The sequence below is a fragment of the Acomys minous genome (assembly GCF_964271855.1).
Source record: "Acomys minous genome assembly, chromosome: 1".
NCBI classification, from domain to species: Eukaryota; Metazoa; Chordata; class Mammalia; order Rodentia; family Muridae; genus Acomys; species Acomys minous.
In genome coordinates, this window is record NC_140483.1 from 130346632 (window position 1) to 130371684 (window position 25053).

General features: G+C 37.3%; 1 protein-coding gene across 1 annotated transcript in view; it reads left to right on the top strand.

Moving 5' to 3' along the window:
• Nucleotides 1-25053, top strand: part of FBXL4 (F-box and leucine rich repeat protein 4) — a 65059-nt gene that overhangs the window by 29438 nt on the left and 10568 nt on the right. The window contains exons 6-7 of the mRNA XM_084765337.1: nucleotides 5421-5634; nucleotides 23604-23675. Coding sequence (XP_084621463.1) covers nucleotides 5421-5634; nucleotides 23604-23675 — 286 coding nt within the window. The remainder of the gene's footprint in view (nucleotides 1-5420; nucleotides 5635-23603; nucleotides 23676-25053) is intronic.

The window sequence follows — 25053 nt, forward strand, 5'->3', positions numbered from 1 at the left end:
CTGGAGCCTTGTCTGCTGATTGCTTATGGCTCTTTGACTTAACTGAAGTGACAGTCATTATGACTTACAGGCAGCCTTCTCAGAATAAACAATAAATATGCATGCTTGATTATTAATGAATCATCTATGAATAAATGGTGGTCTATTTATATGCATTTCTCTGAAGATTTATTTATATAATGCTTCAAAGAAAAAAAAGCACATTTTACAGTAGAGACCGCCGGTGAGCTGTTCTGGATGAGTATTTGGGAAGAAGCTTGCTGTCAATTTTGTGGCCTAAAAAATTGATCTGCAAAAGTTAGAACTGGGTAAACTTTAAAGAACATTTTAGGAACTTTTATCATCAGGAGGACAGAAAAATTGGTTAAATTGGAATAAAGAAAATTTTTAATCAGTTATTAAAACAATTTCTAGCCCCATATTTACGAATACTCCCCATGCATATTATTACTTGTTAAAAACAATTCTATCTAATTCTCTTTTGCTTATACATTCCTGTCTCTTACGATCATGTGTATTATTCACTTGCTTCTCTGCCTGTTTGTGTTTTAAGGCCTAATCATAATATTCTGCTTAAAAGCCTGGGGTCCATTTTAGCAGTGCCGTTTTTCTTTCAGTGGGTCTCTCTGATACCCCTCCCTCCATGTAGAATTTTACCTCTGACCTCCAGATCGGTTGTAAGTCATTCATATTCATTTCGGCAGGAAACATTCTTTGGATGCTTTTAAGATTCAAGAACTTTATCAGTTATTGTCTTGATTGACTTCTTGTTGCTAAGATAAAATTCCCTTTTGGGGATGGGGTTATTTTGTTTCACAGTTCCAGAGGGGAACAACCTATCATGGTGTGAAAGGTATGACATTAGATGGGGAAGGCATTGTATCAGGAGGAGGCTGACTGTACACCCAAATCGAGGAAGCAGAGATACAAAGCCACATCCCCTTATCCCCACCCCCACCCCCACACACCAAAGGCCTGTGGCCCACTACCGCTAGGAAAACTCCATGTCCTAATGGCTCTACAACCTTCCAAAACAGTGCTACCAGCCTTTTTCATAGCAGTACACACAGTTCAGGATTATTTTTTACCTAAATGTAGATTCATAAAACCCTTAAAGAGAGAAACCTTGGAACACACAGAGAGGATATCTCCATCAAATCCCATCCCTCAGAACTCAGGGAACCCCATGGAAGAGGAGTGTAAGCCCCAGAGGGTGTTAAGGACACCAAGCAAACACAGCCCTCTAAATCAACACGAGCAAAGCTCATATAACACAGAGACTGAAGCAGCATGCACAGGGCCTGCATGGGTCTGCACCAGGTCCTCTGCACATATATTATAGCTTGCTGCTTAGTATTTTTATGGCATTCCTGCATGTGTGGATAAGTGGGTCTCTGATTTTTATGCCTTCTCTTGGGCTCATTTCCTTTTGTTGATTTGTCCAACTTCAATGTGATGGTTTTGTTTTATCTTAATATATTGTATTTTGTTATGTTTGGTTGTTACCTCTTAAGAGCCTGTTTTTTGTTTGTTTGTTTGTTTGTTTGTTTCTAGTAAGAGATAGAAATAGAGTGGATCTGGATGGGAGGGAAGGTGGAGAAGAACTTGGAGGAGTAGAGAGGGGAAACTGTGATGAGGATATATTGTATGAGAAAAGAATCTATTGTTAATAAATTTTAAAAAGAAGTTATAAAAATATAAACATAAATAAAACCCTTAATATGAAGGAATAGTAGATGAGAATTCATAATATAAGACAAACAGGCTGGAGGAAATAAGGCATTTTCCTTCCAAGGACCCATGTCATAATTGAAATTATTAACTAGTTGGTCAGTGTAAGAATAGCCACATAACTGCATTAAAATAAAACTTCTATGAAACACATTAAGAAATTGTTTATATATGGTCAGTTGAGTTTGCTACTGTTGCCTTTGTGAGATCAGTATAGTTATGTAAAGTTGGAAAGAGAGAATGTGAGCATATTGATTAGATAACCTGCTCAGAGTAAAAATATGCGTATCTGAATCTTGGAGGGAGAAATAGGAAAAGAAAAAGGACAGTATAAGAGTGGCCACTGTCTTTAGTGTGCTTTCTGATTCTATCATCCAAGTTAGCTTGAAGTTTCCTGTCTGTTAATGAGGCTTGGGTGACTATTTTGACATTCCATAAATGCTTTGGAACAAAAGTTTTTCATAATAAAAGCAAGGAAACAAAAGAAATGTTAAGCCATTCTAAGTCGAATATGAAAATAAGTAAATATACGTAGACAAACAGGGGTAAACAGATTATGCGAGAGAGCTGCATCTGGTCACCATTTAGCGTTGCTGCCTTTGAAGTGGATCCAGAACCTGACTAATACCATGTTTGTCACTACATTGTGGATTCAGGGGCCTGTCCTCTCTTCCTTAAGATTGGCTACTGTCCTGATGGTGCCCTGCTCTTACCCCTGCTCCTCTCAGTTAAATTATATAGAAACCAGTGCAGTGTTGGTTGAACAGGCATGACATCACTCCTCTGCTCAAAGCTTCTGACAATAGGGACTCCTTCTCTCCCAGAATGAACACCAGAGCCATTGTAGTGACAGGAAAATGCTGCATGTCCTCTGAAGTACTCGTTGCCCCTCGCGCTGTGCGTCCTGCATCAGTTTCTGCTCAGCCAGTACCCCTGCCCTTCTTGTAGACTGGTTTGTTTCTTCCTTGGATGCCTGCTTTGGTTACCTCCTCTTGCTTCAAGCCTTGCTCACCCGCTTGCTGAGACTTGTCTTTATGCCTCTGTTGCCTTCTTTGCCTTTATTTTCCCCTCGGCATTTTTTCACTCATTAATATAATGTTTACTTATTTCTTTGTTTCTAGTCTCATCTCACTAAAATGTAAGTTAGTTTTATGAAAGTGGGAATTATGTTTTATCCATGATGACTCCCAGTGTCCCCTGCATGTCATAGTGGAAGTTCAGGAAGTATTTACTGAGTGAATGAATGTGCTGGATGAAGATTGCAGTTAAGCAATGTAATTAGCAGAGGAAGTAGAACTGTAGGAGATCCAGGTCAGGGAGTCGCAGCAGAAGCATCAGAGTGTTAAAGAAGGGGTGAGCCGTTGGGAAACATCACAGACAATCACACTAATAAGATAGGCAGTTCGAATTTGTAGCTTAAAAGGAAAGAGTGAATAGGAAGAGCCGGAAATGATTACAGAAGATTAGCAAGTAATGGGTATTTCCTGTGTAAGTATGTGGGCTACTAGGACTTTTTTGGTATTAAAGCAAATCAGGAACAACCAAATTTTGTTGTTTAAAAGTGAGGTACAGAGACTTGTGAAGGAATAAACTTGATTACCTGTGTATGCCGGTAGTGCAGGTTAGGAGCTTTCCAAATGGTAAGATGACGGAGACACTTTTCTGGAGTTGAAGACCAGGTAGCTTAGTTTTACAATGAAGTGTAGTTGTTTAGGGGTTAAAATGTCTTTAGGTTTAGATAGATGTTTTAAGTTGATAATGACAAGACGTGATGGAGATTGATTTACATTCAGAATTTTAGACGCACCAAGATAAAAAAAAGATGTTTTCTTCAAGGCTGTCAAATACAAATAGCCAAAACACTAAGAATGTAACATTTATATAATTCCTGACTGTGTCACAGTTCTTCTTGCTATAGGTAGTTTATTGCGTATATGTGAATGTCTATGTAAAATTTTTCTTTAAATTAAAAAAAAAATAGTTTAAAAAGTGCGGTACAGACTGGTAAGATGGCTCAGTCGGATAAAAGTTCCTGGTGCACTAGCTTGATGACTGGAGGTCCGTCCTCAGAACCAGCAAAAAGGTAGAACGAGAATTGACTCACAAAGTTGCCTTCTGACTACACACACACACACACACACACACACACACACACACACACACACACACACACATTTTTCAAAGATTAAAACTTTGCTAGCCAAGGTTTACCTTATGTTTTTAATGTTTGTGAGGTGCTTTGATCTTTCCAAACTGTTTTCATATACTATTTAATGTTCAAAACCATGAGGCAATATGGTAAGTACTGTTCAAGTCTGTCTTTGGTAGTAGAGGAAATGCTGAAACACAGGTTTAAATAAAAATGCCCCCCCCCACACACACACCCAGAGACAAACATTTGAATGTTTGGTCATCAGGGAGTGGCACTACTTGACAGGGATTAGATGATGTGACCTTATTGGAGAAAGTGTGTCACTGGGAAGTGGGCTTGCTGCCTACTGATCCAGGCGAAGGATGGAACTACTTCTTTCAGCATTGTGTCTGCCTGCGTGGCCCCATGCTTCTGCCATGACAATGATGGGCTGGACTAACCCTCTGAAACTCTAAGCCAGCCCCAACTAAATGTTTTCTTTTATGAGTCACTGTAGTTGTGGTCTCTTCACAGCAACCAAGCACGGCTAAGACAATGGGTGAATGCTTTTCCCTCACCAGGTCATTGATAGAAAAGAGTAGAAAAGGACAAAAGAAAAACAATCCATATTTGATGTCTAGCCCCATGTCCTTTTAAATTTTGAGTTATCTGATTTAGTTCAATTTTATTTTCAGTGTATATTCGGTAGGTTCTTAGATGGCCTAGAAAAAAGTTATGATGGAAGAGTGCTAATTTTGTTTGAAGGATAAGCACACATATAGTTGGTGCGTTGTATGAGGGTACAGCTTACTCAGTTGATAAAGTTTCATAAAATTACATACTTTCAAATCATGCTGACTCGCAGATTATTTTCTCTGACAGCTATGAACAAACAGTTCAACCCCAATTATTATGCAGCTAAGATAAAGAATTCGATTTCTATTCTGATGAAACATTTTCTATGTTATCTTTTCTTATTTCTTAGTATTTATGGGCAACTCCTGGATATTTTATATTAATTCTTATATCAAGCAGTCCTGTTACTAAATGGCAACAGCTACAGAGAAGATAACACAACAGTACAGTTACACCAACCTAGATATTTTCTGAATTAAGAAAACAATCTGAATTGTTTCAGGGTCACTTAATTAAACCTATCATTTTGTATGCTGTACTCAAAATATATTACCCAACTCTGAATGGGCACTGCTAAGAAAGTGATATATTCTGAGAGGGTTTTATGTTTTCATTTTATAACTCAGATGCGAATTACAGGTAAGCAGAGCTATCTACTCTGCCATCTTAATTTCCACTTACTATTAGCTGAATTTGTACCATGCGATGCCATGCAAATTCATTTTTCTTCTCAGATTGATTAATTTTAGTTAGCCATAAACATTTCAGCATTCAGGAAGAACTTAGGTGACTCAAGTTATGTGTTTTCCTTAGTAGAAATGTTTTCTCCTAAGTGTATCTGTTAAGAGGTAATGTAATTTCAAAGTTTTTGCAAAAATATCATTTAATTTTGTGAAGTTTTCATGGAATATTGTTTTCACAGGTTTCTAAAAGTGTGTGGATCTGAATTACTACGCCTCGAGTTATCTTGCAGCCACTTTCTTAATGAAACTTGCTTGGAGGTTATTTCTGAAATGTGCCCAAATCTACAAGACTTAAATCTCTCGTCCTGTGATAAACTGCCACCTCAGGCTTTTGGCCATATTGCCAAGTTATGCAGCCTTAAGCGCCTCGTTCTCTATAGGACAAAAGTAGAGGTAAGAATTATGCATTTGTGTTTTTCTTAATGAGACATCCAGCTGAATATTTAGTTGCTTTCAAATAGTCATGTGACTTTTTCATTTTTAAGCAAAGATTGTCGTTACATTATATTGTATCGATTCGGCCTAAGAAGCAAATAACTAACACAGGGAGACTGAAGTGGTATACCAGTGATTTTCCCATTATAATGGACCTTTATGTGTCTTGAATGTTATGGGTCCAAGATAATCAGCCTCTTAATATTTCAGTTTCCCTCTATAAGACAAAAGTACAGATCTCATTGGGTCATTATGAGGACTAAATTTTATGTAATGTATCTAGGCACTTTGTAGAATGACATAAGCAACTAACAAAGGCTGTAGAAATATTATCACAACAGTTTTGTAGTTTAATGGCTCACTATGAAGGGAAAGGCTTCCTTTACTATACTATTAAAATACTTTTTTGGTGAATGTGTGTACTAATTTTTCCTGATCTATCATCTTTCATCAGGAGTTTAATTTAGATATTACTACATTCCATTTTACACTCTGATAAAGCTTCCCATCTGCTCATGTAAATCTTGCTTTACATCTAGAGGCACATTATAGTTTTCTTTACGTATATCCTATGTAATTCTGACTACATTTATATATTGCATTTTAAAAGTAACACTTTCAGGTGCTATTTTCCCCTTTCATTTAATTTTTATGGTTATTATTAATATATAGGGAAATTTGGGTTTTTAAATATATTCATCTCATATTTGTTCCCCTTACTGAATGCTTATAGATGTTCTAGACAGTTTTTATTTACATCTTTGGGATTTTCTTACACTTACATAATGTGGAGATTAATACATTTTAATTTTTTCTAGTGTTTGAAGTATTATTAGAATTTGGTAAATGATGCAGAATCATAGAATTTTAACAGATTTGTCAGTGTTTTTTCTAATGCAGTGGGTACAAACTAATATTTCTTTTCTTAAGTCACACATCAAATACTTGACTACCTATTCCAGGTGCTTGCAATTTGTAGTGAATTAAACAGATAACACCTCATATAGCTTATTGTTTTTATATTTTGGGGCATTACTTTTTAATAAGTTTTTAATTATCCTTATTTAATTCAAAATATTATATAAAACATATGTTAAAATTTTGGACCTCAGTTAACAGAGTTCTTCCATTGCTGGGTAATTCTTTGTGGTTTGTTGTTTATGTTTGGGAACTGAGAATTGAACCCAGGGTCTTGAATACAAAGCACACTCTCTCCCACAAAGCTGATCTCCCCACCACCTCTCTGTATTTTAAAGTTAGTGCGTAGCCAGGTTGGTTTTCTAGAATTTTGGAGGCGTATTGCTAATGATCACTTCCTAATTGTGTGCCTTGCGGTCATTGTCTCCCTGTACTTCCCTTGTATAAACTAGAGACACGCATCATTTTTGAAAGGCTGTAAGGATTAAATGATTTAGTGCCTTTACTACAGTGCCTGATTCACAGAAAATGCTACAAAATTTTATGCTTATAGTTTGTCACAAGGGTCATCTTCAGTGAGATTAGATATGACTTTTCACTCTTAGTCAGGCTTGGATTGTAGCAATTTAGTAAAGTATTCAGGAAACTATTTCTTCAATCTGAAGTAACTTGAATAAATGTGACTAATCAGAATGCACTTAAAAACATTTTTAGTAGTAGATCAAAGCAGAACCTTGGTTTTATGGGGGTTGCTGATTACAGCTTTTCCCCATAATTTATGGGAGCTTGAAGGTGTAAATAGGAGCTTTGATCAACTGCAGTTGGGAGCAGTTTGGTGCTGATTGTTGAGTTGGAAGTTAAGAAGTGATCTGGGATTATAGGAAGAAGACTTCCAGTTATGATCCGGCCAGCCACTACCTCTGTAATCTAGATTAAGTTGCTTTCCCATTCTGAGACTTTTTTTATTTGTAAGACGAAAAGACTGTCGTGAGTACCACTTTAAAGACAGCCTATGTTTCAGTACTCTGTAGAAAAGTGAGTCATCATTTGTGTGGGTGTAAAACTGTCAACATGTTTTCTTGAATAGGCTTATCCATTCTGAAATGTCACGTTTTTATTCTTACACTTACTATATATAATATGTACACACAGCTTGTTGATGTATATGTTTTATGCTGTTGTGCTTGGTAGTTATATTTCATGTGACTTTGTATAATTTGATTAATGAACTATAATTATATTAAAGAGACAAGCAAAACTATGCTATATAGTACTATATAGTCTGAGAACTTCTGAATGAGATAATGCCCCAGTTTAAAATTTTCTGATTATTTGACTTTAAGAACAAATGAAATATACTTACCTATTCAAATGTGCTTGAAAGGAAAATAAGGTAAAACCAAACTTGCATGGCATCTTATATTTTGATGATTTGTGAAAATAAATATTTGAAGTGGTATATATTCACATGGCCTGATTGTCAATGAATCATTAGTCTATCATTTTCTTAAACTCACCTAAAGAGACCGATGGATTATGACTGCATGTTTTTTAAAGTGTAACTTAAGGGATTGAGATTTCCTATCTTAAAGATAGAATAAAGACTGAGAGAATGTCCAGCCAATGCTTGGCCCAACCTGAGACCTTCTGCATGGGAGGGAGCAAATCCCTGACACCATTAAGGACACTCTGCTATGTTTACAGACAGGAACCTAACTAAACATTCTCTGAGCGGCCCCACCCATCAGCTGATCAAATCAGATGCTAAGTCTCACAGCCAAGCTTTAGGCAGAGCTCAGAGAGCCCTGTGGAAGAGTGGGAGGGAAGGATAGAAGGCCCCCCAAGGGGATAAGAATGCTGCAAGAAGACCAACAAAGTCAATTAACAAAGGCCCATGGGGGCTTACAGAGACAGAAGCACCAACCAAAGAGCATGCATGGACTGGATACAGGCCCCTACACATATGTAACTGATGAGCATATATATACATGTACTGAAGTCTAGATAGTGCCAATTCTAGCTTCCCCCACTTAAACATGGATGTAAGCCCATTCATTGTGTAGATATATTATGTAAAATTTAGATATTATCTCCTCTTCTCTCTCTCTCTCTCTCTCTCTCTCTCTCTCTCTCTCTCTGTGTGTGTGTGTGTGTGTGTGTGTGTATCATCAAAACTAAGAACAACATCCCCAGGCAGTGTTTACATGTTTCTCACATACATTTAAGCTTTATCAATGCTTTCCTCACTTGTTACCTCCTCATTTGGGATCTCCACCATTGTCCTCATGGATGCCTTGTGAAGAAGAAGAGTAGGAGTTTTGTCAGCTGGTTTCCTTTCAGTCAGTCAGCAAACAGATTCCTTCTTTCTCCTTTTTTAAATCTTTTCTCAAGTCTAATTGATATACACCCAAAGGTGTAAAAATGTAAACTCAAAATCATCTCAGCAAATAGTTATACATCTTACCAACCACCCTACTGTCATCTCTCAGATACCCTCGCCTGGTTCATTGTAATGGCCATCGAATAAATCCTTCTCCTTCTTTCCCTACCCCCATTTCATTCTCCAAACACAGAGCAGGGTGATCCATTTCACATATATAGCTGGTCATGACAGGTCATGTTGCTCCTTTGCTCAAAACTCTATAGCTCATTCTTAGTCTTTGCAAATCAGGTTCTGACTTCATCTGGTACTCCTTGCCTTTTTTTTTTTTCACCCCAACATACTGATTATTTGGGAATTTCACACAGTGTACCCCAATCCTTCTCATTTCCCAGTCCTCCCAGGTCCCTCCCCTAAGCAAAGCATTTATCCCTTCCTCCCTTCTTACCCCCACATCCTTTGAGTGGCTTAATGATGTTGGTGAATGGAAATGAACAGAGATAAAAAAAGGTGGTTAAGGTACTGGCCTCTCATAACCCTTCTACATAACCATCAGCAATATGTTTACATGCTAGGATCTGACTTCTAATGCACTTCATTACCCTGAAGCTGTGTATGAGGAAAGAAAGATTACATTGAGCTTTCTCTGAGAGGTTACTTTATTTTTAAAGGGCCATAAATAATACATGTTTAATTGCTTAAGGTAACATTTGCACTATGATGTCCAGGCTCTTCTTGAACTCCTGAGCTATTGCAGCCTTTTTGTCCCCATCTCCTGAATGCCTAGGATTGCAGATATGCCTCACTGTGCCACCTTAACCTTTACCCTAAAAAATAAAAAAATAAAAATCATTATAGAGTATTGACTCTGTTATGGAATATTGATGCTAGAGGTCAAATTAGGATTTGATAGTGATATTTTAAGTTCCAATATAATTCATATTACTAAGGATAGTATGTCTGTATAATTTTGTAAGACCTAAGTCTATGTGTATAACAAAGACTTAGAGGGATGTGATAAATTTTGTTATGTGTTCTGTTTGCTTTGACAGACACTCTGTATTGATATTTAACTCTCTGACTATTCCAGTGAGAGTAGGAGGTGTCTCCATGTCATGGATGTTGAAATTGAAGTCTTAGAAGATACAGCCCTGAATAATATTTACATATAGAATTGGGCCCAAGTCTGATAGCCATGGTGGTGTAGTTAAATTTGTAAAAGTACATAATATCTTAGAAAAAATTACTCTAAAAGCTTGGCTGCTTCTATTAAAAACAATGAAATCTCTTTACCACTTACTTACTCCTGTCCTGGTCTATGCATTAATCTTGCAGATAAGTCCTGTGCATTTCCTAGAGCAGTCTGGGTGACTCTTAACAGTTTGAGTCTGTTTACCTTTTTTTCTTTTTTTTTTAATATCTGGAGTGGGAAATGAGAATGGAATGACAGATATCTCAGTAAAGATGCCATCCTGTTGCTTAGCAGCAGGCAAGAAAACCAAGAGTGTTTTTTAAAAGTTGGACTTATAAATGGAACACCTGCATCCAGTTTTGATTGCCTCACTTCAAGAATGATAGAGCATAAATTGAAAGAATCTGAAGAAGTGAAAACACTGATTGTAGGTTTTGTGGGGGACTAGTATATGTCAGTAATCCACAAGTACAGCTCAGCAGCTGCTTACTGGCATAGTCGGCTGTGTCAACAGTTTCCAGGACACCTTTGCCTGCATCTTGATGAACTAGCATGCAATGAAAGTAGTTGATCTTCACTTCTGTTGGAGAGTAGCATGCCTATTTTCTTTTTTCATGTGCCACTTTAATCTGCAAAGTAAAACCTCACACCAGCCGATTGGTGATAGTGCCTTGATTTTTTTTTTTCCACAAAAGATAGATGAATTGTCTTCAAAGCAGTATGATTTGATTTGGTGCTATAAGTTTTCTTTCTAACATACAGACATGGTGGTCTCCTTACTGCTTTATTTTACCTGATTTAAAACATATTGTTTGCTGGCAGATACAGTACAGCTAGCAAATAGCCACACACTATAAAGCCATCTAAGGGACTGGCCTCTCACTTAGCAGAGCCAAAGCTCATGGCCAAAAATCAAGAGTTGAAATTAGTAGGGAGAAAATTTGGGCTGCCTATGTTGACAAATGCAGGCTGCCATTAGCTCTCATTTAAAATGCTGTCTTTCAGATAGGCTAATTTAGCTAGTGAAGATGAAGCAGAGGGATATTAGTAATTAGTTTGTTTTTATAAAGGATCAAGTTTAATTTATTAGCTATAACATTAGTGTAACAGTTTAAATGAGGAAACAGACCCCATAAGGTCTAGTATTTGAACGTTTGACCCCATTTGGTAGCATTCTTTGGGGAGGTTTAAGTGGTATAGCCTTGCTGGAGGAAGTAAGTCACTAGGGTTAGGGTTTGAGAACTTAAATCCTAGTCCCACCTCCAGCTTGCTCTCTATTGCTGTGATAAAAGACCATGACCAAAAGCAACCTAGGTAGGATAGGGTTTGTTTGGCATACACATGCCATTCAAAGAGGAAAGAGCTGCTTTTGGAAGAAGATAGGTTTTAGACCACAGTATCTTAGCTGAACATCATTTAGATCAGTGGTTCTCAACTAATAGGTCACAAACCCTGTGAGTTGGGGGCAGGGTCTAACAACCCTCTCACAGTCACATATCAGATATCCGTCATACCACATATTTACATTGCAATTCATAACAGTAGCAACATTACAGTTATGAAGTAACGATGAAAGAATTCTATGGTTGGGGTCACCACAACATGAGCAAGGGTTGCAGCATTAGGAAGGTTGAGAGCTACTGCTTTAGATGGATGTCAGACAACATGCATTTCAGATTCCTCTTTCAAGCTTCTGCAGTAGCCTAACCCCTTATCTGTTGGCAGAAAGGTGACTTATGTTTTTATTTTTAGTAAGGCTATTGACAAACCTAACATTGTGTAAATAGCATGTCTTTTTTTATATATATATACTGCAACTCTTTGATTTCATTCATGTGAATAGTAAAAGAAATTCATCAGTTTATTTGTCTATAAGGAAAGGTGAATTCAAGGTTTTATGGTGGGCAAGATTTACCATGGTGGAGTAAGTTCTGATTGGAGATAGTTAAGCAAGTTAGATGTGTAAGTCTGTAGTCATAGAGTGTGTTTCTTTATGCATACCGTTATTGGAATGTGGCAAGCATCTGAACTTTGTACTGAAATTGGTACTTTAGTGCTAGCATTCTAAGTGTCTGATTTAGAGTACCTATGCATGTCTGAGGTTAGGTTTAGAAAGCATTTCTTTTCCCCTCAAAGGCCTGGGTAAGCTTTATTTAAATCATTTATAAGCTTTAACTCTTTTAAGCAGAAGTCTAACTTTTCCACCACAGTATTGATTGATCTTAAAATCCAATCTGTAAAAGATAATATTTCAGGTTGTCATTATGTTACATATTTGAAGTCCATAGAGAGAATAATTTGTAGCAGATAGCGTATAGAAATTCTATCAAAAAATTTAAATATTTACTGAGCTTTGTACTCAAAGATAAAAAAGTTCAGGGAAATTCACATGGATGTGCTTTTTTAAAACTGAGTAATGGTGATCATAGGATTCCATCAAATATATCTGCATGTAAAATTATAAATTTTCATTTGCTGAATATACTTTAATAAAACTCTAAATTTATTACTAGGAGACTTTGTCCTGAAATGCTTGGAATATGTTATTATCAGTGAGATGACACATGTTTGTGATCACAGAGTATGATTAGTCCATATTTTAGGTAGTCTCTGTCTGTAATACATAAACTTATTAATACCCCTTTATCAGTATGATTTCTAGGAATCATGGTTTAGAGTAGAAAATACTGATTTGAATCCTGTCTTCCAATATTGAATCTGTAATTTGAGGTTACATTTTATTTTATTACAGATAAGTAATAATTTTTAACACTAAGATAAAACAAAGGGGGGATGCCAAGTAGTTACAACAATTATAAGCCTGTATTACCATACAAAAGGAAACTAAATGCACTGAGTACATTGGTTGTGAAATGTGCATGATATTCTTAGGTAACTCTACTAAGCCATAAATCTGGATTTTCTGAATGTAATATAAGTATAAATGTCATCACGTTATGTGTTTGTGTGTAGCACTTTAGAAGCCTAGAGAATGAGAAGTGATAAAGCTTATAGGTGGCATTTCTTTAAAAACTATCAGTGAAGATTTAAATTTATGCCTTCTTTTCCCTGTTAATAAATTTCCTTGTAACAGAAACACATTAGTAATAATTCTTTGTAACCACATGAGGCTTCGTGTCCGCTTACACCAAAATTTCAAATATACTGTCTGTTCTTTGTGCCATCAACACTTTACTTGAAGTTGTATGTTTTATAAGTAGCCATTACATCATCTGAATATTTGGGAGCCTCACTGAAAGCACTCAGTAAAACTGCTGAGGAAACAAAGAGGAGGGCAGTTGTGAACTGCGGCTGGAGAAAGAGCCTTCATACTATTGTGGTAACGGGAATATAGTATTTTGGCTTGATTCCTTCACAGTCAGGTACCTTGCTTCTATGAGCATGCGTGCTGAGGTTTCTGCCTAATTGCTTTTTGCCTTTCTCTATTCACAACCTTTTACACTGCATTACCGTTTACTCTATTACTTTGTATCTTACCAATAGTCATGTGATCTATGTGAATATTTAATTACCTATTTATTCTTATAATTTGGTAGTGGGTTACAAAGCTATGGCCGACTTGTTAATTCATTGCCAATAATAGCCATTGGGATCTGAAGCTGGTGAATAGGTTAGGTAGATTTTAAGTAGAGTGTACAAGATTTCATTTCTAAACTTAAATTCTACTAGATGACATCATTTTCATAAAGTATTTTTTTATCATTATGCACAAAACAAGGTTCCAATCACTCCGTAATGTATTCCTTCCCACACCAACTTGACTAAGGCTTAAAAAGTATGAGCTCATTTCAAAGTGAACATCCTTCACTTTCATTCTTAAAGCTACTATTTAAATTATTTTATGTTATATGCATATTTATCTACTAAGTTTTACAGAAACAACCAGTAGAATTTGTGCACATATATAAAATAAACTACCTATAGCAAGAAGAACCATGACCCAATCAGGAATTACATAAATGTTACATTCTTAGTGTTTTGACTATTTGTAGATGGCAGCCTTGAAGAAAACATCGCTCCTATCTTGGTGTGTCTAAAATTCTGAATGTAAATCAATATCTATCATACGTTATCTCTATCAACTTAAAACATCTATCTATACCTAGAAACGTATTTGATTCAATTCCATTGATCAACCAGCCTATTTCTATGCCAGGACCATGCTGTTTTTATTACTATTGCTCTACAGTATAGCTTGAGATCTGGGATGGAGATTCCTCCAGAAAATCTTTTGTATAGTATTGTTTTAGCTATTCTGTGTTTTTTGTTTTTCCATATGAAGTTGAGAATTAATCTTTCATGGTCAAGAAAGAATTGTGTGGTTATTTTGATGGGAATTACATTGACTCTGTAGATTATCTTTAGTAAGACGGCCATTTTTACTGTTGATTCTCTCAATCCACAAGCATGGGAGATCTTTCCATCTTCTGAAATCTTCAAATTCTTTCTTCAGAGATTTGAAGTTTTTTTTTTTTTCATACAAATGTTTTACTTTCTTGGTTAGAGTTACACCAAGATACTTTATATTATTTGTGGCTATTATGAAGGGTGTAGTTTCCCTAACTTCTTTCTCAGCTTGATTGTCATTTATATACAAGAGGGCTACTCCTTTTTTTAGTTGATTTTGTATGTAGCCATTTTGCTGAAGGTGTTTATCAGCTGTAGGAGTTCCTTGATCGCCAGAGCCTGCTCTGGACAATATCAACCAGTACATGGATATGGGGCATGAGGCTGAAAAAATAAAAAAGATAGAAAAGATATAGCAAATAAAATAAGAAAAAAAGACAAGTATTCAGGAGGACTATTCTCTCAGAGCTTTTATACAGTATAAACATGTGTAAACCAGAGGATTCTTGGAACAGAAACAAATGCTACCAATTACTTTAGTTATCTATATGCTTAGACTTCTTTCAAATTTTAGGTCAAAGAGTTACATCAAGTTCCATGTCCTGATCTGTAATTAATAATAAACCTTCTTAACCAACACAAGTATCTTGCCAGGTCCTCAAGGCTGTGTGAGAGTTTGCAAGCCAAGGTCGTAAGTTCTCTGGCCTGCTTCTGTTAAACACTCCAAAAAATGGCTCCTGACACTTGATAGAATTTTGGGGGTCACTTATGTATTCTATCATATCATGTGCAAAGCAATAGTTTGACTTTTTTCTTTCTGATTTGCATTCCCTTGTTCTCCTTTAGTTGTATTATTGCTTTGGCTAGGACTTAGAGTTTTATATTGAAGAGATACAGAGAGAGTAGATAGCCTTGTCTTTCTTGTCCCTGATTTCAGTGGAATTGATTTAAGTTTCTCTTCATTTAGTTCGATGTTGGCTATTGCCTTTATTATGTTAAGGTATGTGCCTGTATCCCTGCTCTCTCCAAGACTTTTAGCATGAATGGTTGTTGGATTTTGTAAAATGCTTTTTCAGCATCTAAAGAGATGGTCACGTGGTTTTTTTCTTTCAGTTTGTTGATATGATGAATTACATTGGTGGATTTCCATATACTGAACCACCCCTGCATACCTGGTATGGAGCCTACTTGGTCATGGTGAATGGTAGTTTTGATGTGTTCTTGAATTCGGTTTGCAAGTATTTTATTGAGTAATTTTGCTTCAATGTTCATACGGGAAATTGGTCTGAAATTCTCTTTTGCTGAGTGTTTCTGTGGTTTAGGTATCAAGGTGACTGTGGCCTCATAGAATGAGTTTTGTAATGTTTCTACTGGCTCTGTTTTGCAGAATAGTTTGAAGAGAATTGGGTATTAGCTCTTCTCTGAAGGTCTGGTATAATTCTGTGCTGAATCCATTTGGTCCTGGGCTTTTGTTGTTGTTGTTGTTGTTGTTGTTGTTGTTGTTGTTGTTGTTGGGAGACTTTTGATGACTGCCTCTCCTTCCTTAGGTGTTACAGAACTATCTAATGTGTTTATCTGATCTTGATTCAATTTTGGTAGTTGGTAGCCATTTCATTTAGGTTTTCAAATTTTGTGGCTTTTGAAGAAAGACCTGATGATCCTTTGGATTTCCTCTGTGTCTGTCATTTTGTCTCCCTTTTCATTTCTGATTTTGTTGATTTGAATGATCTCCTCTGCCTTTTAGTTAGTTTGGCTAAAGGCTTGCCAATCTTCTTGATTTTCTCAAAGAACCAGCTGTTGGTTTCACTTATTCTTTGGATTGTTTTCTTTGTTTCCAAGTTATTGTTTTCAGCTCTGAGTTTGATGATTTCCAGGCATCTACTCCTCTTGGGTGTGTCTGCTTCTTTTTGTTCTAGAGCTTTCAGGTATCCTGTTAACTTGCTAGTATGGGATCTCCCCAGTTTCTTTATAAAGGTACTTAGTGCTATGAACTTTCCTCTTAGCACTGCTTTCATTGTGTCCCATAAGTTTGGGTATGTTGTGCCTTCAGCTTCATTGAATTCTAGGAAATTTTAATTTCTCTTTTTATTTTGTCCCTTACCTAGATGTCACTGAGTAGGGAGTTGTTCAGTATCTATGAGTTTGTAGGCTTTCAGTTGTTTCTTTTGTTGTTGAGTTCTAGCTTTAATCCATGGTGGTCAGATAAGATGCAAGGGATTATTTCAATTTTCTTTTTTTTTTTTTTTTTTTTTTTTTTTTTTTTTTTTTTTTGAGGTTTGGTTTGTAACCAAGTATATGGTCAATTTTGGAGAAGGTTCCATGAGGTGCTGAAAAGAAGATATATTCTTTTTGTGTTTGGGTGAAATGTTCTGTAGATATCAGTTAGGTCCACTTGTTTTATGATGTCTATCAGTTTACTTGTTTCTCCATTTAGTTTCTGTCTTGATGATCTGTCTACTGTGGAGAGAAGGGTGTTGAAGTCTCCAACTATTACTGTGTGGGATTCAATGTGTGATTTAAGCTTTAGTAACATTTCTTTTGTGAATATGGATGCTCCTGCATTTGGGGCATAGATGTTCAGAATCCAGACATCATCTTGGTGTATTTTTCCTTTGAAAAGGATGAAATGATCTTCCCCATCTCTTTTGATTAGTTTTGGTTGAAAGTCTAGTTTACTAGATACTAGAACGGCTACTGTAGCTTGCTTCTTGAGTTCATTGGTTTGGAATACAGTTTTCCAACACTTCACTCTGAGGTAATGTCTATCTTTATTGCTGAGGTGTGTTTCTTGTATGCAGCAGAATGATGGATCCTTTTTGAATGACTTTTTAAAAATAGTACATTTTATGCAGTTTGATTCACCTGCTGGTATGTTGTAATTATATAGAAATGTTTCAAGAACGTACTGTTGTAGAGTGATTCTCAACCTTCCTAACGCTGAGACCCTTTTATATAGTTCCTCATGTTGTGGTGACCCCTCAAGTATAAAATTATTTTTGTTGCTACTATATAACTGTAATTTTGTGAGTTACGAATCATAATGTAAAAATATCTGTTTTCTGATGGTCTCAGGTGATTCCTGTGAAATGAGCATTTGCCCCACCCCACCCCCAATGCAAGCGCTGAGGACCCAGAAGTTGAGAACCACTGTTTTAGATCACAGTGGTTAATTGCATCACAGGCATTTAACTGCATTGCTGAAGTGGGATAACATCTATAGACAATGCTGAAATTGTTCCTGTATAACTTATTTACAAAAACAGGTAGCAAGGTTTAGTTTGCCTGTGAGTTATAGCTTGCCAACTCTTATGCTAAATTATTGAGTCTCCCAAAGTCTGACCATCTTTTATATGAAGGGTTAGTTTTTTTCTCTTTGCTTTGACATTAGCAGCAGTTCCTTCATTCTAAATGTGAGTGCATAGACAAAGACTCTCCTGTAATTATTCTGAGGAAACATGTTTACTACCTGTAGAGAGATTGGAAACTGATACCATAGATAGTCTCTTAACCTAGGTCTGGCCTATCACCACTTTGCCGTGCTAGAGAGAACCTTGAAAGTAGGGCCATTTATATTTTCTCACTTAACTGTTACATCCCAGCCTTTGTTTTATCTTGCTTTAGCTCCTTGTTAAGTCCCTTATAGCATCTCTTTCTTTGTCATTGTTCTTATCCTTCTACATTGCAGTCTCCTTTGGCCTCACATCTCTTTTTTAGCAAAGATGAAATAGGTCCTTAAACATGAAGCTTCTTTTGTTCTATGGTAGTTCCTTTTTGAAGAGAGAATAAAAATGATAGTTTTCTTTATTATTCATAACTTTTGTAATTTCTGATTTAGTGTGAAGACTGGTTAAGTTTTTATAAAATATGAAATATAAAATAAATATATTCAGACACAATTTCCTTTTCTATATTTTAAAGTTAGTTCAGACACTCAGCCCTAAAATGGAATGTCTCCATCAAATCCCATCCTTCAGAGTTGTATGATGAGGAGGTGAAACAGTGTAAGGACAGACGGAGTGGAGGACACCAAGAAAACAAGGCCCTCTAAGTCAACATGAGCAAAGCTCATATAAACCCATAGAAACTGAAGCAGCAAGCACAGGTCTGCACCAGGTCCTGTGCACTTACATCATGGTCTCCAGTTACTGTGTTTATGGGATTTCTGAGTGTGTGAATCAATGGATCTCTGATTCTTGGGCCTTCTCTTGGGTTCTTTTTCTTTTCTTGATTTGTCTTGTCTATCTTTAATATGACAGCTTTTGTTTTGTCTTATTATATTTTATTTTTTTAAATGAATGAATGCATTAAAACCTAGCCACTAGGATAAAGATTAACATCTGAACTGTCATTTATACTTGCTCTGAGAGGAAAAATTTGTTTGTTTGTTTGTTTTTCATTAAACAAACAAGCTTTTCTCTAACTCCTCTGTGAGCACAGTTCTATCTGGGCCAGTGAACTGGGGTTCAAATGCAGCCTCTCTGATTCCTAGCTCCCTCTACAGTGCCTACCCCTCCTCTATGGCCCTCCAGCTGCTGAGTATGTCAGTCAGCCAAGGACAGGCCTCATGTTCAGGAATAGGTGGCCAACATAAAGCGGATACCATAGATTTTTTTATGTGTGGTTTTATTTGGTTGCAGTTTGGTGGGGGGGGTTGGTTGGTTGGTTGGTTGTTGACTGATTTGGGTTTGTTTGTGTGTTTGTTTGTTTGATGTGGTTTTATTTTGTTTTCTTGCTATCTTTCTTGGTTTGGGGAGCTTAGTTTTGGGTTTTGTTTGTTTTTGAGAAAGAGGGAAGTGATCTGGAAGGACTTAAGGGAGGAGAAGAATATTCTCAAAATATATTTAAACTTAAAAATTGTTTTATATAATAAAAATATAATTTAAAAGGAGGGGAGTTTGTTCAGAGAAGGAATGCATCAAGATGTTTTCTAGATTGCACTCTTTTTCAGAAATTAGCTGGGCAGGATGAAGAGCTGTCATGTGGCTAAGAGCACTTACCACTCGAGCAGAGGGCATGGGATGTGATGGCTCACAAATCTCTGTAAATCTAGTTTTAGGAGATCCATTGCCTCCACAAACATCAGGCATGCTTGTAGTATTAATATGTATATACAAGTAAATACTCATACACATAAAATAAATAATAAATTGCTTTTAAATGAGTTGGGAAGATGTGCTGTTAGGCTTGTTCCCTAAAGGTACAACTTCTTTATGGAACATCACCACTAAACAAAAGGTGGGAAGATGTGAGGGTGAGAGGTTGTGAAGATGACTGTGAAGCAGCATCTTCTGGTGATGCATAACCTCTGTCTTCATTCACTCACAGTGAAGACAGTTCCTGCACAGAACCTGTACAAGAGCGAGAAAACAGTTAATCAGTACAGATGGGGAAAGGACTCAAAAGTTTGACTCCTAGCTGAGATGTTGATGGCAACTAATGGCTGCTGGGCGAGGGCCAGCTTTCTTTGAAAATTTGGCCTTGGTAGGTGGCCCATGTCCCAGTGGATGGCCTGGACACATGCAGATCATATAGGCAGCTAATATGCTTTAATGGATTAAAAGAGATAACCTAAAGTTAGGAATGAGGATGAGGTGGAGGGGGCTGAGAGAAGTAGGAAAGGAGAGTGGGGTGAGTGTGACGGAGATATACTGTGTACGGACATTAAATCTCCATAGAATAAAACATACATTTAAAAAAATATAGTCTTTAAAGTAGATGCCAAGTTATAGATAAGTCCTCTCTAAAGCACAGCCCAGACAAGTTAAAAATGGTTTTCCTTACTCTTCTTTTTAATTAGGAGCACTGGTTCATCAGGGCGTTTATCTCAAACTATGCCAAGAGAACATTACTGTCCCAGCCCGAGTTTGGGTACTCAGATCTGAGCGATGGTGGATTTCCAGCATGTTGAATGAGAGTCTTAGAGAAAGGAAGAATTTGCACCTGTGCAAAGGACCTTGCATATTCCATGCATTATGTTCAGAAGTAAACAAAGCATCCTGCTGGCTCTGCACTGTCCCCAGGACTCCTACAGACTGGAACCACTACACCTTTATTAGAAGTTCTGGTCTTAGAAAGGAGCTGTGCAAGAGACACTAAGAAATAAAGAGTAGGGGGTGGGAGTGAAGATCCAAGAAGTAAATGAAAATACCTACTACAAACAAACTAGAGCTGGGTGTGGTGGTATGCAGTCCCAGCACTCTGGAGGCAGAGACAGTCAGATCTCTTTGAGGGCAGCCAGGTCAGCAAGTTCCAGAATAGCCAGTGCTACACAGTAAAATCCTGTCTCAAACAAAACCTAGAAATTAACAGAATATAAGCAACAAAAACATGTACTTGTACAAAGGAGCTGATTTGAAGTTGAAGAGATAAATGATACATTTAGGAATTTTAAGTCAATAAGTGATGTAAATTCCGAATTGGATACAAAGAATAAATTGCTGAATTAGCACAGTTGAGGAGTTTGTTCATTTATTGACACTATAGCAGTTAGGCGCTGCTATAAATTTATTTGTTTTTAATCCTCAAAGGGTACTCTGTTCATTTAATGTTATACTCACTCTATCAATCACTGTATTATTTATCTCATTATATTTCAGTTATTCCAAAACAACCTACATTTATCAACTCATACAGTTCTATGACTGGGAAAACTGGAGTGTTCTCGGTGTTAGTTTTGGCTCTGTGGAAACCCACAGAAGGCCTCAAGGGAGATTGCAGCCTAGCTGTCAGTTGGGGTTACGTGCATCTTAAAGCTGCCTGTGACTGTCTCACTCCCTGGAAACTGGAAGAACTCTTTTTCAGACCTTGGCTGTCTCCTTTACTTGGTGGAGATGTCAGTTCTTTTGTTCTGTTCAGGTCTTAAACTGATTAGATGACATGTTAGAGAGGGCAGTCTGCTTTATTCAGTCCACCGATTTAAATGTTAATCTTGTCTAGAAACTGCCTGGTAGAGATACTTAGTGTAATATTTGATCAAATATCGAACACTGTGGTTCAGTCATATCCAGTCACCAGTCATGTCTACTGCACAGTGTGTGCTAAAAGTCAGTTTCTCTGAAGAGGAACTCCGTCCCTGGAAGGTGGGAATCTGTGATAATATGTGAGCATATTTTTAAAACCACTACAAATTCTAGTATTTGGGAGAGTCTAGTGTTCGTTGAGCAGAAGTTCCAGAAGAAAGAAAGCAGGGGTGTCAGAGAAGTAATATTGGGAGTGAAAATTATTATAGATAGTACAAGCTTGTTAAAAAGACACAGCACACTGATGAAGGCAAATGTGACATCATCGCACTCCGTTAGTTGGGTGATACAGTGAAATAATTCAGAGACCCTTAAAGTTAACTGGTTTCCATGGCCTGTCTAGTGTGCACATTCTACAAATTATATAGGATTGTCTTACAGATATTATGTTATGTCAGAAATAAGGCAAAAAAACAAGATAAACTTTTGCTTATTTTTAAAAAATATTCAACAGGTAGACTGAGGTCTAGTATTTTCTAATGCCTTTTGTAATTAGTATTTTATTTTTGCCTTAAGTGTAGGAGGTATTTCATCACCACATTCCTATTGAGAATTATCTGGGGTTTAGTCAAGCCTTCACCCCTCCTTCACTGATCTTTTTTACTTTCTGAATACATGTAAGATTTAAAAATTTGTGGGCTGGGTGTGGTGGCGCACACCTTTAATCCCAGCACGCAAGAGGCAAGGAGGCAGAGACTAGCCTGGTCTACAAAGGACAGCCAAGGCTACACAGAGAAACCCTGTCTGGAAAAAAACAAAAAAGCAAAAACAAATTGTTAATAGCTTAAATTTGTTACAAAAACAATTTAGTGTAAATGTTACAAAGAAAGGTTGTCATTCACATTTGAGTGCTTTTCTTCAATAAAAGAGAAACTAAAAAGTCTGTTTCCTTTTTTTCTTTTCTTTTTCATTTTCTTTTTCTTTTCTTTTTTTTTTTTTTTTAATAGTTCTTCATGGTAGACATGTGAGGAGATAAATTGGCACCTTAAATTTATTTTTAGGGCTGGCAATATGGCTCAGTGGCTAAGAGCACTCAATGCACAAGTATGAGGATTTAAGCTCAAACCTCTGTACCTAAGTAAAAAGCAGAGCCTGGCTGCATGTGCCAGGAAGCCCAGCACTGTGGCAGGAAAAGGAGAAGGCAGGCAGCTCCCAGGGGCTCCGTGGCCAGCCAGTCTAGCTGAAATCCTGAGCTGCCATTCAGTGACAAACCCTGTCTCAGAGAATATGGTGGAGAACAGGGACAGAGGGAGGAAGTAGACATCCTTCTGTGGCCTCAGCATGTACATTTGTAGGCACACGTGCTCACAATACACACACACACACACACACACACACACACACACATGCACACACACATGATTGGAACTATATTTTAGTTATTGTGACTATACAGCATGCTGGCATATCTTTGGATGTTTAGTGGGCAGACATTTTCATTGCAGAGGATAGATGGGATTAAATGGCAGAAACATGACTAGAAAGTGCATGTTAGATACGTTTCCGTCAGCATCTGCTACTGACAGGTGCTCAATGGTTGTTGGTATCTTTGTCAGCAAAGAGGATCCTTTGACATTAAAGTCACCAGCTCAGTCCTGATTTGGGGTGACTCTATTGGCAGTTCCATCAGACTGCAGCTGATCAGTGAATGTCAGAGCTGCTGCTGCTCTTCAGAAGTGTCACCAGCCCCCTGTGGAGTCCCCCCTCCTCGCTCTCCATCTCTCTCTCCCATTGCTCTTAATCAGACTCCAAATGCTTACCTGAGAAGTAAACTGATAGGCCATGGGGAATATAGATGTCTTTAGCCTATGTAAAACCGTACTAAGTGATGACTTACGTGGAGACTGCTAATGATTACCTTGAAACCAAGCCAGTCAATGGCGGGAGCACCTGGGGACTCATTAAATGGCATTTGTGGACTCTGTAACCTAGGTTTTCAGCTGTGTTTCAGGAAAAGCAGTGACAGCCTTTAATGTCTAATTGACCCCTTCTCTTTGTTTCACGTTCATTCCCTTTCTGCCTTTGCCTCTGATGTGGTCCCTGATGGCAGCAAACGGCACTGCTGAGCATTTTGAACTTCTGTGCAGAGCTTCAGCACCTCAGCTTGGGCAGCTGTGTGATGGTAAGCACTGGAAAATTCTTCACACTCAGTGGCTTGGTCTCTGTTCCCAAGGGTGAGGTTTGCCTGACCCAGCCCACCACATGCATACCTGCCTACTTTTTACCCCACATGCAAATGTTTTTTTTTCTTCTTAAATTAGAGAGTATGCCTTTGAAGCACTTACCTTTACCACAAAAACAGGGGAGTATAATGTGGTGGAAGGCGCACTGTCTCAGGCTGCTTACCTGTCTGTATGCTTTAGAGGAAGTATTGAGCAGTTACCACACCCAGATGTCAGTGGTTTAGAGAGATTTTCACAAAAGTTCAGTTTCAGACCCGAGATCAATTCTTAGAAATATGATAGATGATAGGTGCCTTGTTACCGTGGGGCTTTTTTTTTTTAACTCCTCATCAAGCAAAATAAAAGCACTGATGTCCTGTGTTAAGACTCAGATGTATTTTGTCTGTTCTTTTTAAAATTTTACTCATCTGAAATCCAGATGCCTGATTCTTAGATTAGAAAACTTCTCAAGGCCATTACAGTTTAAACTATATATATATATATATATATATATATATATATATATATATATATATATATACATCAGTTAAAGTATTGAGATATGTGTGTGCACACCTACATATAGAGAGAAGTGAGTCTTCCTGTATAGGTCTCCATATTATGCTCCCCAGTGCCTACAGTCAAAGTAGATGTAAGAGATTTCCAAATTTGTCCAGCTTGCAACCACTAGTAGTAAGCCCTAAATAAGTATACAGTTGGAGAAATCTGGCATCCTAGGTTTGGATCCTAATTGGACATCTTTGTAGTTTAGCAGTTACATCAAACATATCCAAAAATTTGACAATATAGCCTAGACAAACCTCTTGTGGGGATGTATGTAAAGGTAATTTCACATCACATGTTCTGTAAACCCAGTGCCTAGGTCCGATAAAGTACAAGTGTAGACCCAAACAGTCCTGGTTTCCTGGGACGATCTTGGGAACCCACTGCATTCTCCTACTTCAAGTCAAATTCTTCCCTTTGTAAGCTACTTCACAGTGTTTCTAGAGGAGCCCACTGGCCCTGGATGACAGTTTCTATGACTACAGACCAGCTGCTTGGCTCTTTACATATTGTTAGCCTGCCCCACTAAAATTGATAAGGCTCTATCTAATTTTACTCAAAATACTCTATTCTGATTGTTATTCCAGCCCCTCTCCTAAATTGGAGCATCATTCTCCGGAAAAGCAGGCCTCTAGCCACAGCTTGAATTGAACATGTGTGTGTGTGTGTGTGTGTGTGTGTGTGTGTGTGTGTGTATAAATATTTATGGCTAAAATTACATGTATTTTAATTCAGTGTTTCCCAAAATTGATCTGCGGAAAATTAGCCCTGAAG